Source organism: Ovis canadensis, chromosome 15 (assembly GCF_042477335.2).
Source record: "Ovis canadensis isolate MfBH-ARS-UI-01 breed Bighorn chromosome 15, ARS-UI_OviCan_v2, whole genome shotgun sequence".
NCBI classification, from domain to species: domain Eukaryota; kingdom Metazoa; phylum Chordata; class Mammalia; order Artiodactyla; family Bovidae; genus Ovis; species Ovis canadensis.
The window spans coordinates 85,722,428-85,747,687 of record NC_091259.1 but is presented as its reverse complement, the minus strand read 5'-3'; the positions used below and the strand labels follow the sequence as shown (position 1 = coordinate 85,747,687).

General features: G+C 39.8%; 1 protein-coding gene and 1 pseudogene across 1 annotated transcript; one reads left to right on the top strand and one right to left on the bottom strand.

Moving 5' to 3' along the window:
* Positions 1-9,883: 9,883 nt before the first annotated feature.
* Positions 9,884-10,822, bottom strand: LOC138420502 (olfactory receptor 1165-like; annotated as a pseudogene).
* A 2,229-nt stretch (positions 10,823-13,051) lies between these two features.
* On the top strand, positions 13,052-13,981 carry LOC138420568 (olfactory receptor 5W2-like). Its single transcript, XM_069553859.1, has one exon. It carries the CDS (start codon positions 13,052-13,054, stop codon positions 13,979-13,981), a length of 930 nt encoding a protein of 309 aa, XP_069409960.1.
* The last annotated feature ends 11,279 nt before the right edge of the window (positions 13,982-25,260 follow it).

Here is a 25,260-nt window from a genome sequence, read left to right as displayed (position 1 = left end):
CGCGGCCACCGCGCTCTTAGCCCACGATGCTGATAAACTGACTTATGGACAGAGACTCTTGGTCTACACTCCTCATGCCATAGAGAGAGTTTTAAAGCAACCCCCAGGTAAATGGATTTCTAATGCCCGCTTGACGCACTACCAGGCCTTGCTACTTGACACCCCACGGATTCATTTCCAAACGCCTTGCACTCTAAATCCAGCCACTCTTTTGCCCAATCCGGGGGAAAATAGCCCCCTCCATGACTGTGATGAGATACTGGCTGGGGTAACAGCAATGCGAAAGGACTTAACCGATACTCCACTGGAAAACAGTGAGCTAAGATGGTTCACAGACGGCAGCAGTTATGTAAAAGATGGACAGAGACAGGCGGGAGCCGCAGTAGTAGATGACTCTGGACGGACGATATGGGCAGAGGCCCTTCCCCCAGATACCTCAGCACAAAAGGCAGAGTTAATTGCCCTGATTCAAGCATTAGAGAGAGCCAAAGAAAAAAGAATAACTATTTTCACTGGCAGTCGCTATGCTTTTGGCACGGTACACATCCAGGGCCTGATATATCAGGAAAGGGGGTTTTTGACAGCTAAAGGAAAAGAAATTAAAAACTTGCCTAAAATCCGTAGACTTTTAGAGGCTGTACAGATGCCTTGGGCTGTGTCAATAGTACACGTACCTGGACATCAGAAGGGTGACAGCCCCACGGCACGAGGGAATCATGCCGCAGACCTGGCAGCTCAAAAAGTAGCTGATAAAGATTTCATCACCCCTGTGTTGGCGATCAGACTTCCACCTCCAGGTATAGGAACTTTGCCCCCAACCCCTGAGTATTCATCCACAGACATTGCTTAGATCCAAAAACAAACCAACCTTCAAAAAGATAAAGATAGATGGCGCCGAGACTCAGATGGCTACTTTCCCTGCTCAGTTGGGATGGCAACTATGTGAGCATTTGCACTTGTCTACTCATCTGAGAAAAAAAAAAAAAAAAAGACTCTGATGCTCTTTCAAACTGCGCGCCTGCGATTTCCCCGGCACCAGACAACTGTAAAGAACATAGTGCATGCTTGTAAGGCATGTCAGCAGATGAGGCCAGGAAAAGGACAACATGCAGGACTGAGGTATCGGGAAAAAGGACCAGGGCAACACTGGGAAATAGATTTCACCGAGGTAAGGCCAGGCAAGTATGGTTACCGGTACTTGTTAGTGTTGGTGGATACCTTCTCAGGGTGGGTAGAAGCTTTTCCTACAAAAAAAAAAAAAAAAAAACCGCGATGATAGTGGCAAAAAAAGATTTTAGAAGAAATAGTTCCCAGGTTTGGCCTGCCAGTGACCATCGGCTCTGATAATGGACCTGCCTTTATGAGTCAAATAGTTCAGAGCCTTGCCCTAGCCCTGGAGACTAAATGAAAGTTACATTGTGAATACAGTCCACAGAGCTCAGGGCAAGTAAAAAGAATGAATCGGACTCTAAAAGAAACTTTAACTAAATTGGCTATAGAGACTGGCGGGGACTGGGTGACCCTCCTTCCCTTCGCCCTCTTCCGTGCCCGTAATACTCCTTATCAACTTAATCTGACCCCATTTGAGATTCTGTATGGGAGACCTCCCCCTGTATGTCCAATATTTAAAGGGAAAAAACTACCGCCTCCCACGTTGGGGCAACTCCAAGAGGCCTTGATGGCCTTAAGCAAGGTGCACTCTCGTGTCTGAAAACTGCTCTGGAAAATACATGTGGGTCAAAATAAGGGAACTATTCCCTCACATGACATTGGCCCAGGAGACTGGGTATGGGTCAAAAGGCACCAAAACAAGGCACTAGAACCCAAATGAAAGGGTCCTTATGTTGTTCTTCTTACCACCCCAACTGCCCTAAAGGTTGACGGTATCGGGCCTTGGGTGCATTGCAACCATGTACGCCCAGCTGCTTCAGCAGAGCAAGAAGACGCTAAAAAAAAAAAAAATGGGAAGCATCTCTGCACCCGTCCAACCCCTTGAGGCTAAAGCTTCGAAGGCGCCAACAAGACCAGGACAACTCGGCTGGGCCCTCTTGTGGATGACCCAGTTACTCTGCTCCGGAGTTGCCAGCGTGAACCCGCATCAACCCGTCAAAATCACCTGGAAGCTGCAAAATGGACTAACACGAGAGGTGCTAAACTCCACTACCGCAATACATCCACCAAACACATGGTGGCCAGACTTATATTTTGACCTTAAGCCGATGGTAAATGTGCCTTGGGCTAGGAGTTATCTCTGAGAACAAGGGTTCTGGGCATGCCCAGGTGCACCCAGGCATGACTGGAAGACCTGGGGGGGGGGGGGGGGGCACAAGACTCTTATTGTAAAACTTGGGATTGTGTTACTTCTAATGATGGACCTCGGCACTAGAAAGTAGGAAATCGAGATTTACTTAATTTTTCATTCGCCAAGCCCCTCCCTAGGGTCCTTGGAGATCCAACTTTTAGCTGTAAAAGTTGCAATCATGCACAAGTCAGAATAAGGTTCAATCCAGAAAAAAGCAAAGAGGAGGGGATTAGATCTGCTCTTTCTGCAACAAGGGGGACTCTGTGCTGCCCTAGGAGAAGAGTGCTGTTTCTATGCAGATCATACAGGAATAGTTAGAGAATCTATGGCCAAGGCGAGAGAAGGACTAGCCCAACATAAACGAGAACGTGAGGCTCAACAGGGATGGTTTGAATCTTGGTTTCAACAATCCCCTTGGCTGACTACCTTAATCTCCACCTTGCTAGGACCCCTGCTAGTACTTTTACTAATGCTTACCTTTGGCCCATGCATTATCAATAGACTTGTAGCCTTTGTAAAGAAACGCATAAATACCGTACAGCTGTTTGTGCTTCGACAACAATATCAAACTGTGTCTCAGGACCGAGAGGAAGATTCCTCTATATGATCTAAGGACAGGGGGGAATGTTAGGGACCAAACGACGGTCTCTAGGACCTGAGTCATGTTTACCAGTAAGAGACAGGATATGCGCTCATCCTGCCTGGCCAATCATGTAATGCCAGCTACTCCTGTAACTGAGACAAAGAACTGCCTGTATATAAGTTGCCATACTCCTTTGTTCACGGCTCTTGTCGGATTCCCTTGTGTGGGATGAGACTTGAGCCCTAGCGTGCTAGAGATAAACTCCCTTCTTGTTTTTGCATTACTGTGGTGGACTTGCTCTCTCGGTCGGTTCGGAGATACGGGCTCGGAGCATAACAATTTTGTACACCCGAAGTTAGGCACAATACACCTGGTCCCTCTATTCAAGTTATTGCAAGGCTGAAATCAAAGTGTCGACAAGTTTCTCATCTAGAACTTGGTTCCCTGCCAAGTTCATTCATGTTGTTGGAATAATGCAGTTCCTTGAGTTGTAGGAATAGGGTCTTGTTTCCTTGACATCTGTTTGGGGTTATTCACAGTTCCTAGAATCCGCTACTGGGTATCCACTTTGTTTTCTCTGCTCAAGTCACTCTCACACCTCAAATCTCTCTTTCAACACCCTCTTATAATCCATGCATCTCTTTAAAGAGGGATTCAAGGATTTTTAACAAATCATCAGATTATATGAGACCCACCAATCAGGAGAGTCTTCTTTTGTTATGATCAACTGATTTGAAACTAGTTATAATTTAAAATTATTTGCCAGCAGCTCCCAGATTAATGTGTAATTGAATGGCTAGTTGAAGATATGTGTACACCAAATGTTGGGGAATCTTAAGGACTAGTTTAGAGTTCTACTAGTCACTCATAAGGTCAACATTTTTGTACTCTCTCTATTAATACCTCATTCTATTTAAAATAGCACCTACTTGCTTGAATGTTTTACTCAAGAGAAGAAATTTGATGATCTGTGATTCCATCTTAAGAAGATAAAAAAGCAAACATAGTTTTTAATCACACAATAAATAGGAGAAAAAGATGAGAATGGTGATCAACAAAATAGAAAATGGACAGTGGAGTAGAAATAAGGTATTGAGCAAAACTAAAATTCTGATGTTTAAAATGATACATAAATCAATCATCTGTTAGATAAATTGATTACAAATAACAGATCATAACACAATTGCTACTCAAGAAAAAAAATGGGACTTCATTACAGATGCTGTCAATGTAGAAAAAATAATTAGGGAGTATTCCATATCATTTTCTTCCAAAAAATGTAACTATCTAGTTGGTGTAGAAAAGTCATTTCAACCATACAAATAAACTTACCAAAGATGAAATGCAAAATATGAATAGCCTCTATCTTCTTATGAAATTGAATTTTCACTTAAAAATCTTCCTACAAGGAGAACCTCAGTCCCATACTGCTGCTGCTGCTGCTGCTAAGTCACTTCAGTCGTGCCCGACTCTGTGTGACCTTGTAGACGGCAGCCCACCAGGCTCCCCCGTCCCTGGGATTCTCCAGGCAAGAACACGGGAGTGGGTTGCCATTTCCTTCTCCAATGCATGAAAGTGAAAGTGAAAGTGAAGCTGCTCTGTCGTGTCCGACTTATAGCGACCCCATGGATTGCAGCCTACCAGGCTCCTCCATCCATGGGATTTTCTAGGCAGGAGTACTGGAGTGGGATGCCATTGCCTTCTCCGCAGTCCCATACTATTAAATGGTAAATTCTGTCAAGCATTTAAGTAATAAATAGCACAAAAAAAGTGCATGGATATTTGAATAAACAGAGCAATAAGAGATATATGCAACACTTTTTCTTCATCCCATAAATATAGCTCATACTCAAACTGGAGGCATTGGGATTTGAATTCAGTCAGTCTGGCCCCAGACTTTGGGCTCTTAGTTAAAAAGTTATGTCATTTGGTTGCAACTGGGCCATAAAGATTCTTAAAGGATAAGTTTATGATCATGGGTTTTATAGTCTCACAACTGGGAAGGTGTTGGTTGAAGGAAGGATTTGATTAGAATTTTGCTCCAGAAGGATGATTCAGACAAGAAGGGGAGGGGGAGCTAGAGGAAGAAATAAAACTGGAAATATTATTTAAACTTGATAACATGATTGATGCTGTTACTATCTTGCCTATACCTTGTGTGAAACATGTACTTAGGATTGTGTTTATTTGTATGTGACAGCTCTCTAATTCCCAAACACCCATGTACATAAGAATATTCCAAGAGGCTTGTTTAAAATGAACATTCCTGGGTTTCTCTGCCAAATATCCATGAGTTCAACTGATTTCCCAGGTGCTTCTGACTGAGGTTCTAAGAAACCTCTATGATAGAAACCAAAGATTTCTGGATTGGCTTTTCAGCTACAAATATCTAGGACCCAGAGTTGTGCAAGGACAATGATCGAATTCTTTGGCCTGCTTCCTGACCTTCAGGAGCTCAGGATTTGGTTGAAGAGGCAAAGACAATTCAAACAGTAATGTACAAAATGATTAATTAGTTTAGAATGTGTGAACTCCATAGTTTAAAAACTGATAGCTGAGATGCGGGTTACTGGCAGCCATAAGTATACATACATATACATATACGTATACATATACATATACATATACATATACATATACATATACATATACATATATATATCTAGTCCCCAGTAAAAAAAAATGCATTTCTCAAGGAGGCAAAAATTGTAAATGAAGGTACAAAGTTTATTTTTAGAGACATAGCAAAACAAGTGGGAGAGCACACAGAGAAACTGTTTAGTTAAGATCGAAGCAAGGCAGAGAGGCACGCCAGGAAAGAAAGTGTGTGGCCATCTCTGACAGTGAGGAGGGGCCACCACCAATATTTCAGATCGTTTTCTGAGTTTGGGGTCATCTCTGGTGTTTCATGGGTTTCCCTGGTGGTTCAGAGGCAAAGAATCTATCTGTAGGCAGAGGACACATGTTCTATCCCTGTATCAGGATGATCCCCTGGAGAAGGAAATGGCAATCCACTCCAGCATTCTTGCCTGGAGAATCCCATGATAGAGGAGCTTGGCAGGCTACTGTCCATGGGATTGCGAAACAGTCAGAGACGACTTAGTAACTAATCAACAACCATCAACACCAACACCAGACAAAGATGTTGTAAACAAACAAACAAAAAACATAGATCAAGATAACTAATGTACCTCATCATAGAAACACTGAATGAAATATTAGAAAATAAAATATCACAGTATATGATAGGAAAATAAACAATGACTCAGATGGAAAGAAAAAAAAAAGATTACCTGTATAGCAGTAAACAAGATATACAAGAAAATTCCTTCAACCTGATAAACATCTACAAAAATACTTCTAGCTAATATTATGTCTAGTATAGAAACAGAGAATAGAAAAAAAATCCTATATAAAGTAAAATAACTTGATTTTCTCCCAACTCTCTGTATAACAGCCAGGAAAATAATGTCCTTAACCACTTTCAATTAACATCTTATTTTAGATTTTTGTTGAATAAGGAAGAAAATTATAATTACTGAAAAGCAGAAAGTAAAACTGTCTTTATTTGCCAGCTAGATTCTGTATACATAAATTCCTAAGGAATCTACGACAAAAATATGAGAAAGTAATAACAGAATGCAGTAGTGCTGCATAAAAGAGTATATATAAAAATATCAAGTGCATCATTGTGTTCTAATGGTGAGCAATAGAAATGACTATTTAAAAGTGTAATTCCCAAGACTTATTCATGCAAACACGTATGCCTGTGTGTGTTGTCTCTCAGTGGTGTCCGACTCTTTGCAGTCCCAAGGGCTGTAGCCTGCCAGGGTCCTCTGTTCATGGAGTTCTCCAGGCAAGAATACTGAAGTGGGTTACCATTTCCTTCTCCAGGGCATCTTCCTGACCCAGGGATTGAACACAGGTCTCCTGCAAGCATAAGGATTATCAAGAAACTATTGATAGATAAGTTGTAACCCCTGAATACCTTCATTACAACAAAAGAAAGCAGTTTCTGGTATTCATCATACCAGTCAACAGGTCATATTTTTCACAATGATAACCTGTTTCTGACATTCTATACTCTAACAAGAAAGTGAAAATGTTAGTCACTCAGTCATCTGAGTCTCTGAGACCCCATGGACTGTATTCTGCCAGGCTCTTCTGTCCATGGAATTCTCCAGGCAAGACTACTGGAATAGCTGACCATTCCCTTCTCTGGGGGATCTTCCCATCCTAGGGACAGAACCCTGGTCTTGTGCATTGCAAGTAGATTCTTTGCCATATGAGTCACCAGAGAAACCCATCCTCTTATCAGGAAGAGGTTAATTTCTATTCAGGACATGGATGCTAGAAACATTTGTCACAGCCATCCAGGAAGTATGAACTTTTCAATTAAAACTCTAGGGAACTTCCTTTGAGTTTGTACATTCTTGAGAGATGTGAATTTAGATATATACATAGTATTAGAGCCAAAGAATTTTAAAATTAATCACAGTAATGTCAATAGCTAATATGAGGATTACTTAAAGTTTCTTGTAGCTAATAACAATTTTATTAAATGTAAGTTGAGAAAAATCAACCTTTCAGAGCAGAATAAGTTTTGTATTTAACCAAATTATTTTTCTAGAACTGTAATTTGCATGAATTATGTATCTTCCCTTTCATTTTCATATGTTGATTTATGGTTATTAATTCATGACTATTAAACCACTTTTCAGTTTCTGGAAAAAATCCAATGTGTTAATATTTTGTCTTGAATATTCATTAACTAACCTCATGAGAAAGATTGATCTATACATTTATTTCTCATAATAGCTTTCTTTGAACTGATTGCTAAAATCTAAGTGAATATAAGGCACTCTTAAGTATCCTCTTAATCTATTCCCTAGAAAGATTTGTGCATGATTGACAATGTTTCTCAAATGTTTGGAGAAATTCACCAACATAAAAAACAGGGCATAGGATTTCTTTGTGAGGAAGATTTTGGAAACAAATTCCATTTCTTTGGGCTCCCCAGTGACTCAGCGGTAAAGAATCCACCGGCAGTACAGAAGATGCAGGGACAGGAGTCTGATCCCAGGTTGGGGGATTGCCCGGAGAAGGGCGTGGCCCCCACTCCAGTCTTCTTGTCAGGAAAATCCCACTGAAAGAGAAGCCTGGCGGGCCAAGGTCCGTGGGGTCACAAAGAGCCAGACACGACTGAGCACAGACAGACCCCCATTACACTAACAGATAAGACTGTACTTACACTTTCTATTTTTATTGTATAAAACTGAACGCTGTTTTTTCAAGGTGTGTGTTTATTTCATTAAGATTTGTAATTTCTTAATATAGATTTTTCACAATATCTTACTATTTGCCATGCCTGTAGAATTTTATCAATGCCAATTTTTCCCCTAATCAGTAAAGAAAGAGATAAAATGTGGATTATTTTTAACTCAATATGTCAAACGCAATACATAACATACCTTTGTTGTCTCTCTCTTCCCTCAGAAACCAAATCAATCATAGTAATCATAATGAGAAATAAATAAAATGGCCAAGCCACATTAGTAAAACCAATGATGGGATTTCCCTGGGGTCCAGGGGTTAAGATTCTTTGCTTCCACTGCAGGGAGCATGGACTTGATCCCTGGTTGAGAAACTAGGATCTCACATGCTGTGCAGCACAGCCAAAAATAAAGGTGAATAAATTAAAACAATGGTAAAATTAAAACCAGCTAATATGATCTCATCATAATCTCAGAAATGTGAAATGATTATGGAGGAGCATAGATGAATGAAGCAGAGAGGGCAAGGCTACAGCCAAGAATGCTTTAACCTGCAGAGCTAAAGAACAAGTGACGTAAGTTTTAGAGCCCCTAGAGCCTCAGGCTTTAAAAGAATGAACACAATAAATACTGAAGTTTGTATGAAAATGAAACGGTCAAGGATAAACAGGATCCACTAACACAGAAGCAAAGATGTCAGAAGTTCCTCTAATGGATAGTGAGATTTACTTCAAAGCTACCATAATTAAGAATATTAACCTCCAATTAAAACAAATAAATTTATATTAAAAAAAGAATATGTGGTAATGGCAGGTACTTCAAAGGAATATAAGAAAGGCTTATTAAACTGAATGAGGTACATTCATAATTAGGTCCAGTTACTCAGAAGCATCTCTGTTAATCTCATTATAATTTTTTCATACTTCATTATTGACGACGAGCATTTCTTTTCCTTTGGATCATGAGTGCAAACCTGAGACATGAACGAGTAATTGTCAGAAGAAGAGAAAATAGAGCAGTTCTTAACTTGGGCTTTATCGCTGAGTAATCATCATATCTCCCTAGAAATACATTTAACTTTTCTCAGTATTCAATTAAACACCTTTGATTGAACTATATTACACAGGTATTCAAAAAATGAGTGATGCCGACAGAGACTAGCTATTATTTTCAGGATCTTCTTGCTTAAAATCAGGTAATACTTTTTATAAGGCAAACTCAAAACTCCTCATTTTACCTGGTATAAAATAAAGTTTTGAGAAGAGCTAAAAGTTGCATTTTATAAAACTGAATCAGAAGAGTTAGTTATGAGAACCTAAGTGCAAATTTAACCCTAACCCTAACACTAACCCTAACCTTAACCCTGACACTAAACACAGTTATCATCTGTGTTTGCAGCATTGTTACAAACCACAACATAAACTGTAGCGTAAGGAATGAGTCTCTAACTATATATCCCTTTTCATCACTCTGACTTCCATAATGTATTATTTCTCTATTAACCGAGAAGTAATTGTAGCTCATCTGACCATCAAAAAAAAATGTAAAATACAACATACAATTTATTTGAAACATAATCATATATTTACTTATAATAAAGATAAACTAGCATCAGAAACATATATGAAAATTATAAGGCATAATATGAACACAAGCATATTTATCTGGCTAATACCCAGGCTGACTTTAATTCAAGTGGTTTTTCAGTCCCACTGGACTTCTGAATTATATTGAGGGAGAAAGCAGTTTCATAGTTATCAAACTCCTGACTGTCTCTTTCACATCTTTATTCCTAAGGCTATAGATAAGAGGGTTCAGCATAGGACTCATGACAGTAAAAAACACAGTGGCTACTTTGACGAGGAGCCATGAGCTTTTGGAGTTGGGTACACAATAAAGGAACAGAACAGTCCCATGGAAAATGGTGATGGGGGTCAGATGGGAGGCACAGGTGGAGAAGGCTTTTCGGAGTCCACCAGCTGAAGGCATCTTAATGATTGTGACAACTATGAAAGCATAGGACGTGAGGATAATCAGGAGGCTACATACCTCATTTAATGTAGAAATGAGGAAACACATCAGTTGACGGAAATGGGTGTCAGAACAGGAAGCAGAGATGATGGCAGAATACTCACAGCCAAAGTGATGTATGACGTTAGAACCACAGAAGCACAGCTCCAACAGAGAACAGGTGATTGTCCAGGAACACATTCCACCCCACGTGTAAGTCCCAGCGACCAGGAGGCTGCAGAGCTTAGGAGACAAAGCAGCTGTGTAGAGCAGGGGGTTACAAACAGCCACAAACCGGTCATAGGCCATGACTGCTAGCATGGACATCTCCGTAATCACAAATGCACAGCCAAAGAAAAACTGTGCCATGCATCCTTTGAAAGAGATAACTCTGTCTTCCACAACCAAGATACCTAGGAGTTTGGGTGTAAATACGCTGGAAGAGCAAATATCCAAAAAGGAGAGATGGCTGAGAAAAAAATACATGGGTGTGTGGAGTTTGTGACCACAATTATGCCAAGGTTCCCCACCAGAGTGACTGTGTAAATGGTCAAGAACACCAAGAAAAGGGGTGCCTGGAGGCATGGGTATCCTGAGAAGCCCAAGAGGATGAACATGGTCACAGACGCTCTGATTTCCTTCATTCAGTACCATGGCTCTTGATTGAAAACACAAAAATAAAGAAGAATTAAAATTGAGCAGTAGAACATGAGAACGGGGAGTGAAAGAAACTGAAGACAGCTCCACCTAAGCTAGTGAAGGCAGTGTGGTCAGTGTGTACACAGGAATGCTCTGAAGCGTCAAGCTGAAGTCTTTACAACTTGAGTGAATTTTATTATGGGAAATTAGCTTTATCCTTTAGAACTTTTGTTTCTTTACCTGGAAAATAAGAAAATAATAGTATTTATCAATAGTAGTAGTATAAGTAAATGATTCCTAAATGAATGTGACGCTTAGAGCATCAAATATCCCCAAGATAGAGTATGATTCTATGAAAACACAGGCTACATAGAAGGAAATCAGAAAAGAAAAAAAAAGGAAAAAAGAACTAAACAAATCATTGGTTGGATTATGGCAGCCACATGATAAGAGCAGAATTAACCTGGGAATTCTGGGCTTCTCTTACTTAATGTAATGTACACATTACATTTCAGTAAAAAAGAAAACATGAACCAAGTGTGGTCATATCCTTACATGAGATGTGAAGGAGGCTCTTAAACACTATGAACAAATCTAAGTAAACGGAAATAATGGAGGGAGGTCTTTTGAGTTTCAGTAGGTTTACTCATTAGCTAAAGAAGGACGAAACCATTTCAGGATGACTGTGAAGCACATCATGCAAAAAAAATTTGCAGTTTTCTTTTTGCCACAGATCAATTTGATGACAATAGTGAAGTATGAAAATTCAGCCTGTGCCAAGTGGCTTCTGAATTCTCAGGGGAAAATGCAGAAGCAGAAGTACAATTAAGGAAATGTTTGCATAAGATCAAAGCAGAGGGACAGTAGCACAGGGATTTAAGTCCCAATGTACCTGGTAAAATAAGAGGCCATCTGCTTATTGTTCAGCTAGTCAAGACCTGCTCGTCTCAGGTAGGTTTCCAGCTCCTAACTTAAAGATATAGAAGAAAATACGTAACATTTTGAGGGAAACAAATTGTAAATGAACCATTGTGTGCCTGCCTACTCATGAAAATCTGAAATCAACGGCTAGAAATATTTCTATCTCAGAATCACAAGAAACTGAACTTGCTAATATCCACAATGCAACTGTTTATTTATTTTATTTTGCTTTTGCTTCACAGGAAATATTTACTCTTTTTATCATTGGAAAAGTGTATACATTAATTTAAAGTATGTTTTGCTTTATTAAACTAGAGTAGGTACTACAGTAAGAATAAAGACATGTACAAATTCATCTCCATGTGAACCACATGCCATATTTACTTAGCTGTGAGGGGAGAAAAAGTTCATTGCTTCCATTCTAGTCTTATAAACATTAAAATGTATACACACAGACACATATAACAAAGAGGAAAGTCTATGCATTTTAGAAACATTATTGTCCCTCATCTTCTTTCCGCTTTAGTAACTAACAGGCCATTTAAAATCTAAAATGATGTGAATCAGACAATAAATTCTGTTGTTTTCACTTCCTTTTAGCTCTTTTTGCCCCACTTGTTAGAAGAGATTCACTTTTTGACAACTGCCACTCCACAAAGAGGTAATGAGCATTGTGGGGAAGCAGGAATAAATTTCTAGAAAATCAGATCCGTAACACTTAATTCACGTCCAAGCAAACACTGATCATAACATAAACTAAAGCCAGGAATATAATTATGTTTTATTACTAGTCATTGATATGCTCGCTGTTTCTGGAACTAAATCAAATGCTCTGAAACCAATCATGCTTTTTTGAGAACCATTAAAATCATTACCGTTTTTTTGTATCTACGTGACTATTGTCAGCCCTCATAAATGCTCAGTCCTATCTCTTACAGTCTGGTCTCTCTAACACTGGTGTCTCTCTCTTCTAGGTTTTCCTCAAGAGGTAAAGAGTTAAATTTCTCTAAATCTGCTCCCTGGGATGAAGAAACTAACACTCAGAGAAGAGCTTATAGAAAGTAACAAAACCTCATGAATGACATCTAGATTTACATCCCATTTCTCAAAGGTCTTTCTTAGAGACTTTCTTATTATTGCAGAATAGAAAGCCATGCCTCTTTAAAGAGTGGGTGCATGACTGAATAATTTTCTAAGTATAAAAAGACACTTACAGAAAAAATATTCTGTCTTATTTCATTTTGTAGATGCCGAAAAGTGTTAGGCTTGCAAGTATCATTTTCTTGATCATTTCCTCCAAAAGTTTACACAAGAACAAGAAGAATGGACACAGGGAATTGCTCCTCCTTAACTGAATTCATTTTCTTGGGAATTACTGATAACACCAAGACCAAAGTGATTCTATTTACCATGTTTCTCCTTGTTTATCTCATTGCTCTTCTGGCAAATCTGGGAATGATCACCCTCATTAGGATGGATCCCCAGCTGCACACACCCATGTACTTTTTCCTCAGCCACCTCTCCTTCTGTGACCTCTGCCTTTCCACAGCAGTTGGCCCCAAGATGCTGGTGGACCTACTGGCTAAGAACAAACCAATTCCCTTCTATGGCTGTGCCCTGCAATTACTGGTGCTCTATACCTTTATAGATTGTGAGTGTCTCCTGCTGGCAGTGATGGCCTATGACCGGTACAAGGCCGTCAGCAGCCCCTTGCTCTATGCGGTCAGCATGTCCAGCAGGGTGTGCTCCCTGCTCATGGCGGGGGTTTACCTGGTGGGAATGATAGATGCTTTGATAAATACAACATTAGCATTCCATTTATGCTTCTGTGGGTCAAATGAGATTAACCACTTTTTTTGTGATGTTCCTCCTCTCCTGTTGATATCTTGCTCAGATACACAGGTCAATGAGTTAGTGATATTCATGATTTTTGGCTTCATTGAATTAAGCTCCATTTCAGGAGTTCTTGTCTCTTATTGTTATATTATCTTATCAGTCTTGAAGATCCACTCTGCCAAAGGGGGGTTCAAAGCTTTCTCTACTTGTGTCTCTCACCTAACTTCTGTGGCAATTTTCCAGGGGACGATGCTCTTCATGTATTTCAGGCCGAGTTCATCCTACTCTCTAGAAGAAGACAAAATGACCTCTTTGTTTTACACCCTTGTGATTCCCATGTTGAACCCTCTAATTTATAGCCTAAGGAATAAGGATGTGAAACAGACTCTGAAAAAATTGAAGGATAAATGGTTTTAAAAATTTATATTTTGTGTACATGCATACATACACATCCATCCATACATATATGGTGATTGTTGATTTATTAAAATTAAATGGTAGGTTACATGAGAAACATAATTTCTATTTGAAATATATTTCTATTCCCCCCACCTGTCATGCTTCTTTATATTTCCAGAATTTGTACATGGTATTAGTTTCTGGGAAAAACTTTTCTGGCTTTTTCAATATGTGAATTTTGTTCAGTTTTTAGTCAAGCACTATTTAAATTACACTAAAGATATACAGGAGATCCAACCAATCCATTCTGAAGGAGATCAGCCCTGGGATTTCTTTGGAAGAAGTGATCCTAAAGCTGAAACTCCAGTACTTTGGCCACCTTATGTGAAGAGTTGACTCATTGGAAAAGACTGATGCCGGGAGGGATTGGGGGCAGGAAGAGAAGGGGACGACAGAGAGTGAGATGGCTGGATGGCATCACTGACTCAATGGACGCGAGTCTGAGTGAACTCCAGGAGATGGTGATGGACAGGGAGGCCTGGTATGCTGCGATTCATGGGGTCGCAAAGAGTTGGACACGACTGAGCAACTGAACTGAACTGAACTGAACTCAAAGATATACAGTGCACTTTGTTCACTGATCTTCGAGCCTTTTAGTTCTTTATGTACTACAATACATCTTGTAGTTTAAATACTACTAAATATAAGCTAGGGTTAATAATATATTAACTAAATAGTCAAGTAATTCATAATAAGCCTGAAATTCATCATGAGGTAACACATAGTGGTCTATTATTCAGAAGTAAAAATATCTAAAACCAGTCTAAAGGAAAGGCATCTTTGGATATTCAGTCAAATCAGAAAAGGATTCAATTTAGGAGATGAAAACATAGCAGGCAGAGGATCTGACAGTTCCTCTGATCTTGAAGTGTACGAGTCCATGCCTGTTAGAAGAAGTCATATTGGCTACAACAGGAAGAACTGTGAGGGGGAAATGCTAATGGAATAATTCATACAGAGGAAGACAAGTACTGTACGGTCTCACCAACACATGGAATCCAACTGGTCAGGCACATAGAAATAGAGAGTAGAGTGGCTGTTGCTACAGGCTGAAAGGTGGGAGCAAAGGGTGATCTTGGTCAAAGTTTAAAGACCTCCTGTTACTGGATGGATAAATTCTGGGGGTCTAATGTGCACTGTGACTCTACTTAACAGTAGTGTATTGTAAGACTAAAATTTTCTGAGAGAGGAGTTCTTAAAGGTTTTCTTGGTATCCACACTCAAAGTGATAGCTATGTAAATTGATGAACGTGTTAACTAACTTTATTGTAGTAATTATTTCACAACATACACATATATTATATCTTCATGCCCTATATCATAAGCATGGTATTTGTCAATTTTGTCTGAATACAGTTTAAAAAAAAGTGTAAAAGAAGTTAAGGGACAGTGGAGAGAATCATGGTAAAGTACAAAATTGTGCTTCTTTATCAGCTATCGATTTTTCTGTGACTCTCTGCACACCAATTTCCTTCCGATTTTCCTTACTCTTAGCTCTGGTTAAATACCCCTCTTTGTCTCTGTGGTTCACAAAAAAAACCCACCTATTTAAACGACTACTTTATATCACCCTGTTTATCAGAGTTCTTTGCTAAAGACTGAGCATTGCATTATACAAAAAAAGCACTACGTGTTGTCTGGAAGATCAAATAAACAAATATACAATAAACTAAAAATAGAAGATAACACTTTTTCACTGCTAATTATATGTCAGTAGTACAAAATTAAATGAGGGTTTGATAAGCAGCTTAAAAATGTATATCAGAATATAGTTAACATTGAACACATATGCACGTGTTTGTTTTGAAGGTCCATAAAATGGTTTTGGACATTAAGACAATATACTATAAAGACATGCTTATCAATTTCACTATAAAGAATAAGTTCTAAGTTCTTGCTATTTGACTATTTCATCTGCTTTTGATGTGGTTTCCTGAAGTCTAAAGCACTAAATTAGTTTATTGAGAAAGCTAGGATGTGACTGTGTATTTAAAATACCATAATGTACTGAAAAAGACATATTCATCCATTGCAATTATAAAATTAAAAGCTTCTGATGGTCTTCAATTTTCTTGCTGCCATTGTAAAATGACCTAATGTGACAATATTTCAGAATGGAAAAATAAAGCCTACATAATTCCTCTGTTGTTCAGGGTGGTGTTTGTAAAGCACTATGCCATGTTAAGAAAAATTCTCATAGTGAAAAAATTAGGATAATTCTTGCATAATAGAAAAGACTGAAATATGTGTACTCCTGGCATACTTCATCAATTCACTCAGACTTCTTTTGACTTGTTGCTGATGAGCAGAAAAATGGCAGCAAATATAGTCAGAGATATAGTTAAAATAGGGTGTCAGTGGGCTACCATTAATTCAGAGATTAATAAACATGGATCTAATTAATCCATCTTCACATATATGATAAGTTTTATGTCACCATCTAAAGACTAATTCAACATGAATACTAGCCGATTTTATTGTATATAGTGAAGAATATGTAAATAGAAGAATATTTTAAGCCCATTAATGGAATTCCAAAAATAGAACTGACTGGTTCAGTTAATTGTAGGCTTCCTCTCCTCAAATTGAAGAAATTAATGAGAAATTATGGAATTTTTTTTTTAGATAATTTCTAAACAAGAATTTCAGAGAGGAATTTGGGCAAAATGATTCTTCTTTCTTGACAGTAATCTGTGGGGAAAAAAGGGGGACAATACATCAAAAACTTTATTGTAGCCTGTCAACTTCAGTGTTCTTCATTCTTTACCATTTTAATGTCTTCACATCACATTGTCCTCATACATGCACCAATGACTCATGGAAAATACCATTGTGCAAAAGCAATTTATCAATGATGTATGTAATGTTTTAATATTACAGTCAAATTCCTGTATCTTGACCTCTTTCTTCATCCTTGCCACTGAAATACTTTAACATAAACATGGCAATCACCAACTCAACGGCATGAGTTTGAGCAAGCTCTGCGAGTTGGGGATGGACAGGGAAGCCTGGCGTGCTGCAGTCCATGGGGTCACAAAGAGTCAGATACGACTAAGAAACTGAACTGAACTGAATCATGGCAAAGCAATGATAGATTTTGTAAATGTCTAATGCAGAGGACAAACAGACTCATACTTGTTACAGGCTGTACAAGTATACTCATTACAAATAGAAAAGCACCAGTAAGTAGGAGGATCTGGGTTAAAAGCTAGAGGCAGCAATCATTAACCACCTTGGATGTCTTTCTCTTTCATTAGAATCATGCTATAAACCAGGCAGGAACACCATTATAAATATCTAACTCTTGCTTCCTATCCCTCAGATCACCCTGTGTAGAAGAGGGATTTAAGCTATATTACCTCTAAGGCTCTTTTCAGGCGATATGATGTGCCTCTATAAAATATGACTTTCAGTTCAGTTCAATAGCTCAGTCGTGTCCAATGCTTTGCGACCCCATGAATCGCAGCATGCCAGGCCTCCCTGTCCATCACCATCTCCCGGAGCTCACTCAGACTCACGTCCATCGAGTCCGTGATGCCATCAAGCCATCTCATCCTCGGTCGACCCCTTCTCCTCCTGCCCCCAATCCCTCCCAGCATCAGAGTCTTTTCCAATGACTCAACCCTTCACATGAGGTGGCCAAATTATTGGAGCTGCAGCTTTAGCATCAGTCCTTCCAAAGAAATCCCAGGGCTGATCTCCTTCAGAATGGACTGGTTGGATCTCCTTGCAGTCCAAGGGACTCTCAAGAGTCTTCTCCAACACCACAGTTCAAAAGCATCAATTCCTCGGTGCTCAGTCTTCTTCACAGTCCAACTCTCACATCCATACATGACCACAGGAAAAATCATAGCCTCGACTAGACGGACCTTAGTCGGCAAAGTACTGTCTCGCTTTTGAATATGCTATCTAGGTTGCTCATAACTTTTCTTCAAAGGAGTAAGTGTCTTCTAATTTCATGGCTGCAGTCACCATCTGCAGTGATTTTGGAGCCCAAAAAAATAAAGTCTGACACTGTTTCCACTGTTTCCCTATCTATTTCCCATGAAGTGATGGGACCGGATGTCATGATCTTCGTTTTCTGAATGTTGAGATTTAAGCCAACATTTTCACTCTCCTCTTTCACTTTCATCAAGAGGCTTCTTAGCTCCTCTTCACTTTCTGCCATAAGGATGGTGTCATCTGCATATCTGAGGTTATTGACATTTCTCCCAGCAATCTTGATTCCAGTTTGTGCTTCTTCCAATCCAGCGTTTCTCATGATGTACTCTGAAAATAAGTTAAATAAGCAGGGTGACAATATACAGCCTTGATGTACTCCTTTTCCTATTTGGAACCAGTCTGTTGTTCCATGTCCAGTTCTAACTGTTGCATCCTGACCTGCATACAGATTTCTCAAGAGGCAGTTCAGGTGGTCTGGTATTCCCATCTCTTTCAGAATTTTCCACAGTTTGTTGTGATCCACACAGTCAAAGGCTTTGGCATAGTCAATAAAACAGAAATAGCTGTTCTTCTGGAACTCTCTTCCTTTTTCCATGATCCAGCGGATGTTGGTGTAGGGAACAAGATATAAGGAAGGTTGAGAAGTGCTTGCAAATGAGACTCTCAACGAGGGCTGAACACTCTTGCAAATGAGATGTTCTGCCCAGTGTAGGGAACTAGGTATAAGGAAGGTTGAGAAGTGCTTGCAAACAAGATTCTCAACCAGGGCTGAACATTCTTGCAAATGAGATGTTCAGCTAAAAATCCTATTTGTTCCTGTGGGAAAAGAACAGTTCTTGCCCACAAGGATGTTTCTCTGATTCCTCAAAAGGAACAGACCCAGGGACAAAATGGATTCTAAGTTGTTAAGGAAGTTCCCCAAAACAAAGTCTTAGCTGCAGAAAATAAGTCAAGGTAAGGGTTATCTCGCCCTGCGCCTACGCACTGTATAGTCTCTGAATCATAGTGCTTGGCAACTTGCCCTGTAGGTTGTTGTGCAAGGGATATAAAATAAAGCAGCTGTAAGAAGCAATTGCTAAAATATAAAGATTCAAACCACTCTGTAGTGTTGGTGTTTCATTCTGTCACCAGCAGTTGGTGATTTGATCTCTGGTTCCTCTGCCTTTTCAGGGAGTTCACGGTTCATGTATTGCGGAAGCCTGGCTTGGAGAATTTTGAGCATTGCTTTAGTAGCATGTGAGATGAGTGCAATTGTGTGGTAGTTTGAGCATTCTTTGGCATTTCCTTTCTTTGGAATTGGAGTGAAAACTGACCTTTTCCAGTCCTGTGGCCACTGCTGAGTTTTCCAAATTTGCTGGCATATTGAGTGCAGCACTTTCATGGCATCATCTTTCAGGACTTGAAACAGCTCAACTGGAATTCCATCACCTCTGCTAGCTTTGTTCATAGTGATGCTTTCTAAGGTCCACTTGAGTGGAAAGAATATGAGGAAAAAGCAAAAAGAGTCACTTCACATTCAGTCAAAGAATTGATCTGAACATATAGGCCAGGTATCTCAGTTGGTAAAGAATCCACTTGCAGTGCAGGAGACCTCAGTTTGATTCCCGGGTCGGGAAGATCCCCTGGAGAAGAGAGAGGCTACCTACTCCAGTATTCTAGGGCTTCCCTTGTGTCTCAGCTGGTAAAGAATCTGCCTGAAATGTGGGAGACCTGGGTTTGATCCCTGGGTTGGGAAGAACCCTTGGAGAAGGGAAAGGCAACCCATTCCAGTATTCTGCCTGGAGAATTCCATGAACTGTATAGTACATGGGGTTGCAAAGAGTTGGACACGACTGAGTGACTTCCACTCACTCACTCAACCTGAAATGTCAATTACATGAAGCCATTAAGACAGTGTAAGTTTTAGTAGGACAAAATTTTTAAAAACAGCTGTGTTACAGCCCTGTTATCCAAGTTCAACATCTCATGGACTCCTTATGAGAAGGCAACAGGCAGGAAGGCGAGGGATCCCCAAGAAGAGGAAATAAGCTGAAAGTGGCAGATGTTTTTTGTTTGTTTGTTTTGTTTGTTCCTTCGCTACACAAAATTTAAAGAAGGTGCCGGGGTCCAGCCCCTGGTGATCCAGGGAATTCAAAGCGGTGATGGAGTCGGCAATTAAAGAGAGATTAATTAGAAATTTAAAGCGAGATTAGGGAAGAATAATGTAGTGAAGAAACAGAGGAGAAAAGAGGCTGATATTCCTTGGTTTACGTGGAAAACCAATAAAACTCCAAGACAAGGAGTTTGCACCACCTACATAGACCACTGATGCCCGCTTGAATAGCGGAGGGTGCCCTGCCTTGGGCTCCCTCTTGCGTGGGTCTTAGAAGCCAGGGCAAGTAAGTAGACATGGTGAGCCTCCACGCTCCAGATGGGAATTCAGCCAGAAAAGCAGAGAACAAGAAAAGACCACACGGGGGAAACCAGTCTTTCCAGGAACTGGTCCGTCCTTTATTTTCCAGGAAAGCTTTTCATACTTTTGGTTGTACACAGAGATCAATGTATAATACAAAGTTATGCAGGGTCAGCAGCCCTGACCCTTATCAAGACCAGGCTTTCTTTCTGCAAATCTTTCCGTATACAAAGGGTCTCAGGTGATTTACATTATCTTCTGGCCAAAAGGCCTGTTACCATTTTATGGCTCTCTTCCTTAATGAATGTTAATCTCATTTTCCCTGTAGTGTTTTTCCTTAATCTGCATCACCTTCAAAGTACTAAATAAAGTTACATTAAAAGATATGAAAACTTGGCAGCAAGTATTGGCTCAACAATGCAACCCTTAATCAGTTTTATTCTAATGATTTTTCCTAGAATATCTTAAGCTTTCAGTGCCTCTGGCACTTGGGAGGCTGTAAACAATTCACATGCTCAGTTGTAAAAATCCAGACAGACCGGTCAGGTAAGTTAGAAAGCTATCAGAGGGGTTTAAGCTGAGACATTCTCTTTATATGCAGGAGACTGTTAGCTGGAGCTCTAAGTTAACTTTTTCCAGAAAAAGGTGGTGGGGAATAGCCCCCTGTTAATGTCAGAGTAGTTGGTGAAAGGCATAATGCAATAAGGTAGGCAGACTCTGATTTTGGGGGTAGATGCTTGAGAATTTCCAGGGGGACCCCTGAGGCTCTATCCCACCTTTGCGTATGCCGAGCCTCCTTCCTCATGACCTTTGCCATGGCCGGGATTCCTCACGCTGGCTCCCAGCAAGGTTTGCTTTAAATTCTGTGTTGTCAGGAAGACCCCTGGTTTAGCCTGGACTTAACTTTTCTTAAACCTTGAACTGATAATGGCTCAACAAATCCATATGTCTGACTCATGGGAAAGTTCTCTTAAGCTATGTTAATGAAACTATGTAATTGCTTGGAAATCTACCTTTCTTTAAGGTTCATGTCAATTGTTTCATGGCTGGGGATGACTCACCTTGTGCCCCGTGCTGTCTCAAAATGCATATTGCGGGAGAGGGGCCTGATGCAACTCTCTGTTTTTAGGTGATTCTTTAACAGATATATAACTCCTTGCTGAAAGCTAGCAAGGGAGTCATTCTTTCTGCCCCCTTCTGATGTCTATGTCAGAGCTTCCTCTACCCATTTATACTTTAGTAAAACTTTATTACACAAAACCTTCAAGTGATCAAGCCTCCTCTCTGACTCCAGATCAAAATCCTCTCCTCTGGAGGTCATGAATTCTGGAGTAGCTCATGGCTCGAGGCTGCAAACTTTCACTTATAGAAGCGGATAGATATCTGACTTTATTAGTGCTGAAGTAAATGGAAGTGAAATAAAACGTTAAGAGTTGTGTTGACACTAACCAAATGGCAAAAGTACTTGTTTACACACCAAATAGTAAACAAGTATCTACTATTGTTGAGGATGTGAAACAACCATGGTTTTTATGCATTGACAGTAGATTGAGATTTGACACTGCACTTGGCAAAGTTCTATGTCTGAGTCTCCTATAGCTGAACAAATAAATGTCCAAAAATATCACTCCTAGAAGCATGTCCAAGCATATAGAATGAATATGCACCCAAAAGGCATTCATAGAAATGTTCACCATTGTATTAATTACAGTAGTGTAACACCAAAACCAACTCATTTCTTTTAATACATAAGATCAAGATGACATACTTTTCTGAAAGTATTTAATAATGTCTATTTTAGGGTTTGTAGATGATAAAATCTTGTTACATCTGAACTGTTTTGTCCTCTATCACAAAAGCAGCCATCCATAATACATGAATAAATGGTGTATCACAGCTCCAATAAAACCTAACAGGTCAAGTTCACTGACTTCTGCTTTAGATTAGACAAATGACTTTATGATAAGTTTGTACACTGGAAAAGTACACAGCAATGACAATGAATAACTACATCCTCATACAAGAGCATGGGAAAACGTCACAAACATAATCTTAAGTGAAAAAATCCAGACATAGAAGTGTAAAAGCTGTATGATCTCACTACTTTATACCTTAAAAATATACAAACTCATGTATCAAATGGAAAATCAACTTCTGATGGATGTAGGGACAGTTTCTGAGAATCTAGTTTTGTTTTGTTTTGTTTGGTTCTGGGTGCAGGAATTTTTCCATTTTTGAAAGATTTTTTGAAGTCTACATTTTTAGATGGAAACTTTTTCTTTATGTATGCTGCTGCTGCTAAGTCACTTCAGTGATATCTGACTCTGTGCTACCCCATAGACAGCAGCCCCCCAGTCTCTGCCATCCCTGGGATTCTCCAGGCAAGAACACTGGAGTGGGTTGCTGCAGGGGGTGCTCCACAGAAAGAGAGAGGCAGTGGAACTTCCCTCAGCAAAGCTGAGGGGTCCTGAGGAGAGGTGAGCCTGCTGTCCGCCAACTGAGCCCCTCAGCCAGCAACGGACGACAACACTCAACAGCGGTTCTGTCTAAGCAGTTCCGCTTTATTGCCACAAACTCTTGGTTTATATAGGCAAGCAAGTGGGTTTTGCGAGGAACTTTCCATAGTTGCACCAATCACGTTAAAGGTCAAATCATCATGTGCCATAGTTGCGCCAATCACGTTAAAGGTCAAATCGTAATCTGCCATAGTTGCACCAATCTTGTTAAAGGTCAAATCGTCATGTGCCTTCATTATAACAGAAGTCTATGGTGATCACGCGCTGTCCACGTACATGGAAATCAAGAGAGCCAATCAAAAACTGTAATATAGACCACGCCCCTATCTCTTCCTCTAGGTGCCATCTTAGTTCAAAACTGCAAAGCTAGCCCTACTTTTTTAAGGTTTCCCACTTAGGGCCCCACCGGTTGCCATTTCCTTCTCCAATGCATTAAAGGGAAAAGTGAAAGTGAAGTCACAGTCGTGTCCAACTCTCAGCGACCCCATGGACTGCAGCCCACCAGGCTCCTCCATCCATGGGATTTTCCAGGCAAGAGTACTAGCGTGGGGTGCCATTGCCTTCTCCGTCTGTATGTATATTATGCTTTAAAATCACTGTCTTTATTTTTTTCTATGAGATTATAAAAAATATTAACATTTACTTCTGTCTAAAATATTCTTATATAAAATGATTATTCATATAGATTTATGAAATTGATGGAGAGTATAATTACCAGAGTATCTCAGTACCTTATTGATCTTTAGATCACTGAAAGCGCTGCCTTTCTTGTAGAACAGCACTGCATTCGTCCACCCACTGACTCTCCTGGTCACTCACAGCAGCGGGGAGCTGAAATGTAGTTTAATACCAGATCATGCAATGAGCTCTGTGTCATACTACTCAAGGTTTGAGGAACTAACAATTATATTGTAAAAAATGATCATCTTTGGGTAGTATTTGCCAACATAAAATTGTTTTCATGTCAGCAAAACACGAAAAAACAATTGTCTTTTCCTCACTTGTATCTGAAGCATACATTTTCTCTTTAAGACGTTTTTTGATTACTTAAAATCTCCATTTGTAATGAAGCATCAGTCCCATTGGGAGATATTTTCGGTTACTCACCTTGCAATTTCTAATGCAGCTGCCTAAACTCAGGTTTAAATTGTTATGTGGGGGAACGTAGAAATGATGTTAGTGCACATGTTTTTGAGGAGCAGGCCTGTTGAAAAATTAACACTTGCTTCTGGCTGAACAAAATGTAACCCAAGGGATTTTTGCATCCCTGAAGATAGGGATATACCTGAGGGAAAAATTAATTTGGATAGGAATAGAATTAGGGGATTGAGAACAATTGTACATACACCATATGTGTAACAGAGAAGTAAATAATGATATCAAAATGCTTTTGAAACATAATCAGCTTCGTGATTGTGTGTGTGTGTGTGTGTGTGTGTGTGTGATGTGTACACCTGCGTGCTCAGTCATGTCCAACTCTTTGCAACCCCTGGATTGTAGCCTGCCAGGCTCCTCAGTCCATGGAATTTTCCAGGAAAGAATACTGGAGTGGGGTGCCATTTCCTCCTCTGGGGATCTTCCTGACCCAGGGATTGAACATATGTCTCCTGAGTCTCCTCCATTGGTAGTTTGATTCTTTACCACTGAGCTACCTGGGAGCCCTTCTTAATTTTAGTGGGAAATTATTAGCAATCATATTGTGGCTTGAGATTGGCCTCAATGATATCTCCACAGGTTACAGGTGACATTTCAGTGTTGAGCTCCTCATAGGCAAGAGTGACAATGACATATATGAAGGCATTTTAAAAAATTGAGAATCACTTTTACAAAATTATATGTACTACATTTATGAATTTTAGCATAAATAATTTCTCAGATTTATAAGAAAAAAAGTAGAAAAACAAACAAAAACATTGAAAAGAACTGAGGAAACACCCAAACTGATAAGAAAGCCTGTGTATTTCGCAAATGAGAATTCAGATGAAAGAGAACATTAGTTATGATCAGTATTTAATTTCAGTCCATTAACATTTAAGTCACGTTATCTTACTGTGGCTTTATTGCCACTGCCTTTCCGCTGCTGCTGCTACTAAGTAGCTTTAATCGTGTCCGACTCTGTGCAACCCCATAGATGGCAGCCCACCAGGCTCCCCCATCCTTGGGATTCTCCAGGCAAGAACACAGGAGTGGGTTGCCAGTTCCTTCTCTAATTCATGAAAGTGAAAAGTGAAAGTGAAGTCGCTCAGTCATGTCTGACTCTTCACCACCCCATGGACTGCAGCCCACCAGGCTCCTCCGTCCATGGGATTTTCCAGGCAAGAGTACTGGACTGGGGTGCTATTGCCTTCTCCATGCCACTGCCTTAAAACCTACTGATTCACATAAAA